This window comes from Otolemur garnettii, unplaced genomic scaffold (genome assembly GCF_000181295.1).
Source record: "Otolemur garnettii isolate 467f Iridium unplaced genomic scaffold, OtoGar3 scaffold00071, whole genome shotgun sequence".
NCBI lineage: Eukaryota > Metazoa > Chordata > Mammalia > Primates > Galagidae > Otolemur > Otolemur garnettii.
The window spans coordinates 7,298,914-7,306,487 of record NW_003852466.1 but is presented as its reverse complement, the minus strand read 5'-3'; the positions used below and the strand labels follow the sequence as shown (position 1 = coordinate 7,306,487).

General features: G+C 41.8%; 1 protein-coding gene across 1 annotated transcript in view; it reads left to right on the top strand.

Moving 5' to 3' along the window:
• Positions 1-213, top strand: part of NPBWR1 (neuropeptides B and W receptor 1) — a 992-nt gene extending 779 nt beyond the window's left edge. The window contains 1 exon segment of the mRNA XM_023515413.1: positions 1-213. This exon segment is cut by the window's left edge and continues 123 nt beyond it. Coding sequence (XP_023371181.1) covers positions 1-213 — 213 coding nt within the window.
• The last annotated feature ends 7,361 nt before the right edge of the window (positions 214-7,574 follow it).

Below are 7,574 nucleotides of genomic sequence, written 5' to 3'. Positions count from 1 at the left end.
GTGTGCCTCCTCTGCTGGACGCCGTACCACCTAAGCACCGTGGTGGCGCTCACCACTGACCTTCCGCAGACGCCGCTGGTCATCGCCATCTCCTACTTCATTACGAGCCTCAGCTACGCCAACAGCTGCCTCAACCCCTTCCTCTATGCCTTCCTGGACGACGGCTTCCGCAGGAACCTCCGTGAGCTGATGGCCTGCCGTCCAGCCCCCTGAGCGCCCTGCTCCCTCACCAGCTCCTCCAGTCTCTGCAGCCAGAATGCATACCCAACAGGCGCCCTCAGAGACCCCAGGAAACTAGCTCGGGCCTCACCCCAGACCTAACAAATTGGAAGCGGTGTAGCTGCGCCCCAAATTTGACTCTGTCAAGCCCTCCGTGTGATGCCAGTACACAACGAGTGTGAGAACCACTGCGATGGAGAACGTCATGCTGAAGCTCCTTAATACTGAAGGACACGAGTCAACTCTCCTACATGACACAGGGGCTAATTAGGGTAAAAGAGGAGAGCAGTTTTGCTGGGAAGCGCCCTGGATGCAGCCCTAGGACACAAGGAGGGGTGAGGCCTGAGGATGCTGCGGGCGCCCCCAGGTGTCGGCTGGGCGCTTGCTCGCGCTCTGAGCTTCTGTGCTTTCCTGCGGCGATAGTCTATGTTTCTGCTCAAGCTGGCCAACAGGTTGGCCGGGTCCCCTGGTCCTCCCTGGCGCTCTCCAACCGCTGCGAAGCGCTTGTGTTCCGCACCCACCCCTCTGAGACGCGTCCGAGAGCTAGAGAACTGCTGAGGCCGCCTGTGGACTGGGGAAACCGTGCGCCTCGGGGGGCGCCCGGCGGGGTGCGTTCCTGTGCGCCGGTGTCGGGGTGTGCCAGCTGGGAACAACCGGGAGGAGGAGGCTGTGACTGCCTGGAGTATAAATATAGTGATGCTTTCTTCTTCCTGTCCCAGCCCCTTCTTTCCTTGTCCCCTTTCTTTCCCCTATCTCTTTTGAAAATGCTCGGTGACTCATTTGCTGCGTGGACCAGCTGGCCTGGCAATAGGAGGCCCAGGGGCCAGGAAGAGTCGCCCGGCGCGCGGTCCTGGCGCCCCCTGGAGGAGTCAGCTGCCCAGCGCTCTGCGTCCGCGGTGGAGCGCACCGGCTGCCTGCTTTTTGCCCTTCTGGGGTACACTAGTCCTCGCTGCTATATACAAAGGACTCCAGTGACTCCAGTCCCCTAGCACTCCTTTGCTCCATCAGCCTTTCATACGACACACACCAGTTTGTTAGAATTGTTTATGTGAGTACTCTTTTTCAGGACTGAGAACTTCATATGTAATTCTTACAAGTATATGTCCTAATCTCACAAGTTACTGTGAGGCTCTGCTAAGATAAAAAGAAATGCGGCCTATTCCCTCCTTCTTCCCTTTCTCCTCTCTTCTTCCTCGCCTCCGCCTTAAGGAGAGCAGGAAGCTGAGGTTACTGACGCCCTCAGATTTCCTTCCCTGGACTCCTTTCCACCTGTGCTTTATTCCTCATCTCCGACGGCATCCGGGTAGCCCATGTAAACCTGCTGACCACCTGGTTCTGATCTCACAAGGAAGACAGGTCGGCATCCTACCTTTATCATATCTTTATTTATAGAAGACAACAGTGAATTAAGAGAGAGGACTGGCATGAGGATTTGCTCGAATCTGCAGTTTACACCTGAGACATGAGGGCAGACCAGTAACCAGGTTGTAATCATCGATTATAGCGCTTAAAGAGGTTACTCTTTGGAATGGATTCCAAACAAGAACGAAAATTTCCAAAAATGTTTGTTTCCTGTGGTCAGGCTCTGTGTTACATGTGAGAAAGTGTGTGAGCATTGGGCAGGGCTTGTTTAAACAGGGTTTGTTTACTTGGTTTGGTATCTTCAATCAATTTCTTGATTATTTAGTTTTAAAATACTTTTTAATAAGTATATGGAACGAAAAGGCTGTCCCTTGTGGGGCAAACTCCCTCCCTGAATTGCTTCCTTAGTGCTCAGCCTCATTAGTAACATTGATATAATTCCTAGCTATTAGTTTAGAAAATGTAAATTTGGAAACTTTCTTCCTTGAGTGGCAAATAATAGTAAATTGTTCAAAATCAAGTTTTTCATCTCCAATGTACAGTATTTGAATGGTGGACCTCATGGCATTTGAGCAGGTCTCTGTAGGTGGGGTTCAGAGGCTTGGTGGAATTCATTTTAGTTATCTTTCACATTTTTGGGAAACATTCTATTGATTTTCTTTAAAGTGCTTAAAATTGTTTTATGAATCCTCTGTGATTTTTAAGGTGATGGATAAAAGATAAAATAGATGTTTGGCCACAAACACAGCCAGGTGTGATTGTCTGGATTTGAACCCACATCTGTCTTAATGAACTCAGAACTGGACAAGGGCGAGGGACAGCTGAGTAATCCATGCACCACTGTATCATCCCTACCATGGACTGACCTGGCACTGTCTTAAAATCTGTGGAGATGACCATTGTCCGGAGGTGTCAGCATGGATTGCCATTTTAGTGTGTGTGTACGATCAGTTTCACTCTGGCTATCTAAATTATTGGATAAACTGTTGTATCATTATTTTTAGACTTTTGCTTTTCACATGAGCATGCATAAATCCAGATTGTACGTTTCCAAGTTTCTTTTTATGTCTTAGAGAATAGATAAAATAAATATGCAAATAAAACAAGCTCAAGTAGAATTTATTTATATCGTTGTACAGTTTTTAATGCTGTGCTAAATTCTTGCACTCTTTGTGTAAACTATATTGTTTGTTTTTACTACTTCAAATATTCAAAAATGTCTATTTGCTTTTACTTAATTTAGTACAGTTATGTAATCTATGCCCTTATGTTTTCTCTTGAGAAATGTGTAAACTCTGCTAGTCTGTTGCAGAGGAGCTCAGTTTAAAATAAAAGCTGAAATATTTTGTGTGATAAGAGAATGTTCTATTTCCTGAGAATGTGGTATCCACAACTTAGTCACCTTGGCATTTTTGCATTATTCATGTTTTAAAATATTACCTTCATTAGAAACGTTATATAGTAACTAAGCAATGAGCAAATGGAAATATTCGACAGGACAAAATTAAGAATGAAATCCCCTCCTCCCAACTTATAATTTGGTTAATCATGAAAATGATGCAAAGCTGCTGATTGACACAGAGTTTCCAGAACTTATGCTGAGCACAGAAAGGATGATACACTTTTATCATGCAATCACAAACCTGATTTCTTGAACATCTGAGCAGCTGCATTGGGGTGAGAAGGAAGATAAATTATTTAAATTATAAGCACACACATTGCTATTTCAGTTAGCAGTGTGTATAAAGGGGGCACAAAAATGGGCAAGGTGGAGACTCATCTGAAAACCCCACGGACTTCTTGTAAATGTTCCTTTTCTCAGCAATATTCCAGGAAAATAACAACAAACAATAACCCACCATGGACAGTAGGGGTCTGTGCTTATGCATATTAAGAAGGAGATCAGAGAATTCTGCCCGTATGGTCATTGACTAGCACAGCTTTGGATCTGGCACTTTGGCCCCATTTTACACACAAAGAAAGTCAGATGCAAGGAAGTGGATTAATTAACCAGGCCATAGGTAACAATGAAGACCAATCAGATCCATCTGGTCCATATTCCAGGAATTGTTTCATCCTATTTGGGCAGAGATGGAATTGGTTGCAATATATAATTTGGAAATATGAGGCTAAGGGTAACATTCATGACTCTTAATTATTTAATGGATCAAACAAGGTATACCTCCTATTATACAATATGCGATAAAGGGAGGATAAAATTTTATAGTAAAACATCAGTCCTAACTCAGAGCCTTACAAAGTATATGGGGTTATTAAAAGTCATATGAGAATACAAATTCCTACCACAGCTGGTGCACAAAGGCACCAAGTACATGGCAGCTTCTTCTGAAGTGTGTGCGTAGTTGTGTAGCAGATGCATGGTGTATATAAAATACAATGTTAATGGTGCCTCTATTTATGTAGAAGGGAGTTTTGCAATGGATGACACTATGCTTGAATTTAGCGCAAGGTGATTTATTTGTTTATACCAAATTTCATAAAGTTATATGACTGCACATCACACCAATTAAAAGGAAAAATAAACCATGGAAAAAGACAAGAAGAGTTAAAATGATATCTTTCAGAAACTTTTAGAACAGTTCAACTGCTGTGTCTCCTGGCCAAGAGTAACACTGCACGCAGATCAAATGCCTGGGTGGGCCATGGCTTGGGGAGGTGGTCAGCATCTTCCTGTGGAATCTGGGTCCTCTCACAAAGACTGTGCGACCAGAAGGCCATCCTACCTCCATGTTGAGGTATCTCAAGAGCCAGAGCCAACAACTGCAATAACAAAGCCACCACGTACCAGCAAAAGAGTGAGCAGAATTTCACTGTTGAATGGTGTGTAGTCAACCATGTGGGAAAAATTGTGGGAGTTCCCAAAGGCAAGGGGCTTAGCATTTATGCCTGCTAAATTGTAGCATCAAAACAGATATTTTAAATGTTCAGCCAGTTGGCAAAATACTATTAATAGCTTATGTTAGGTAGCAATTAATTCCCTGGGAATTACAGGAAAAAAGACTAGCCCTATTCAGTCTAAGGGTTATCAAATTTGAGAAGATGTGAGTATTTATACCTATAAAAAACCACTGTATCAGTCATTTCCCCCCACATTTACCAGTTTTGATTAACTCCTCTCTTTTAATAAAAATACCACTCCTTAGGCTGGGAGTGGTGGCTCATGACTGTAATCCTAGCACACTGGGAGGCCATAGTGTATGGCTTGCTTCAGCTCAGGAATTTAAGGAGTTCAAGCTCAGGAGACCAGCCTGAGCAAGAGTGAGACCCCTATCTCTACTAAAAACCAAAGATTAGCTGGGCATTGTGGTAGCTGCTTATAGTCTCAGCTACTTGGGAGGCTGAGGCAAGAGAGTTGCTTAATCCCAAGAGTTTTAGGTTGCTATGAGCTGTGATGCCATGGCACTCTATCGATAGTGACATAGTGAGACTCTGTCTCAAAAAAAAAAAATTCCACTCTGTATTTATCCTTGAAGATAGAGGAAGGATGACTTTTACAAAACATTTTTACAAAATTAATAATGACAAAACATTTAGATCTAATTAATAGTCAGAAGCAGTTTAGTGTAATCTTTCACTGAAATTTTTTGATAAATATTAACATTAAGGCCGGGAGTAGTGGCTCACACCTGTAATCCTAGCACTCTGGGAGGCTGAGGCGAGTGGATTGCCCTGACCTCACAGGTTTGAGAGCAGCCTGACCAGGCGTGAGACCCCCATCCCTAAAAAAGTAGCTGGGTGTTATGGGTGCCTGTAGTTCCAGCTACTTGGGAGACTGAGGGAAGAGAATTACTTGTGCCCCAGAGCTGGAGGTTGCTGTGAGCTATGATGCCATAGCACTCTACCCAGGGAGACAGAGTGAGACTGTGTCTCAAAAAACAAACAAAAAACACTCCTATTGCTAGATTTCTACTTGTTCTCTTTACCGAGGAATTCCAGGGGTTCTAGTTAAAAAGGAATTTCTCACATAATTCCTAAAGAAATTGTATCTTGTTTTTCTCATTACAATTTGTTATAATAATTAAAGATTATAAAATACCTTTAAACACGTTTATTTAAAATGCAAATTTATTTTAAATGTACAAAGTCTGTTAAGTAATGAGGTTTCTTGTGATTTTGATATTACCGGGTGAAAGGAAGAATACATCTACATAATTTTCTATTAAATCTTTCAAATGTGAATGAAAACTATACACCACCCACTTTCCTTCAGCCTTCCTGGCTATGTCTCTGCAGCCTGCCCCCACTCCCACAGGCATGATGACCCCTGGGATGCTTTGGAGCAGACAGAGTGGATAGGGATGGGGTTGGTGTGTCCTCTGCAGACATTCCTCTGTTCTGCGGCTTGCCACCTCTCCCTCTGCTTACCAGCCTCTCATGATCTACTCCTATCTCTCACCTCGGCCATCACTTAACCAATTCTTGTTGTCCCTTTAAAACATTTCTTTCCTGCTATTACAAGAGTTTTAAGAGAAAATAACGAATAAATAGTAAATGTATGTTAACATACAAACACATTCCAGTTTAAAATGATGGCATTTACTATTCTGTATCTACTATTTTACTATTATATTCTACATAAATATATATATGATATATAAATATATTAATAGATATAAAAATGTATAAATATGTGTGAGATATGATATCTATGTATATATAATATACATATTTGTATATGTTTATATCTCATATATACATAGTGTATATATAATAGGTTTGATGAAATTTTAGTGAGCCTTCTTCTTGGCCTAGGAGAATTCAGAGAGAAATTAGTCACTTGGAAGGAGCTTAGTGTATAAGATAGATACATCATGCAGACATTGTGAAATGTCTGGGAATCAAATGATAAATTCCAACAATCTAAACATGAGGTTTCTCTGACTACAAGCACTCTGGTATTTGGAGGTACCTATGTGTGTCTGGGAACCCCTTGTCTGCGCACACAGGGCTGCCTTTGAGTTACATTGTCAGACTCTCTGGATGACATCTGAGCTCCAGGCTTCTAAAGTGCCCGGGGTGGACCCCAGAATGAGGCAGGAGGAGGGCAGCTGCCTGGGACACATGTTCTCATCATGGGCTGCTGAACCATGCGGCATTGATGTGGCAAAAGTGGAGACACCTGACATGATTTTATTTTTTTCACCTGTCAGTAATTATCTTTGATTCTGGGCCTGCTTTTTATTGATCTCTTCCAGAAGCTTGTACTTTTTCTTGCTTGATCATTATTTAAGTTATAATTTATAATAAGCAAATATAATGTAATACATAGTATGTCAAATATCAAACTATTGATTGTTTAGGCTTTCCAGGACATAGGCTCAGACTTTTATTGATTATAGAATTTTACTTTTTAAAAAACTATATAAGAATTATTTCTTTGGTCTGTTGGCATGTTATTTTTTTTTCTAAAAGTTGTTTTTTTTTTCTTCCCACCATTAATATTTTCAAATAGAATCTTTAAGAATAAACTTCTCTTTGTGAGTAACAGTTTATACCCAGTGACTGAAAAAGGAAAACTGGTTAAGTTAATTTTGTTATTCTCTGTAGCGGGAGCGACGTAGATGAAATAACCCCACAGGTCTACTGTAGTCCAGCTTTGCTGGGTTAAGGCCTTGTTAAAAAGTGGACTTGCCTGCCCCCTACAGGATGACTCATGCAGAGAAATGAGTCATAACCCACCCCCGCCCCCCGCCCCACCTCCTCCCCACAGTAGCTTTTGTTAAAAAAAAAAAAAAAATTAGAATACATTGGTTGGAAAATATTTATTTTTTATTTCTTTGAGACTTTGGGAAAAACAAAACAAACTGAGTATTCCTGGAAATAATTCTCCTCACTATTTAGACGCCTTTTTGGTGTGGGAGTGGGGGTTGTTTCTTCTAACCTTAAAACAGTCTTGACTTTCTTTTCACTTGCTGGGTTCCTATCATTCCAGAGATATCTTGGTGATCTTTGTTTTAGTGACATACTATTCT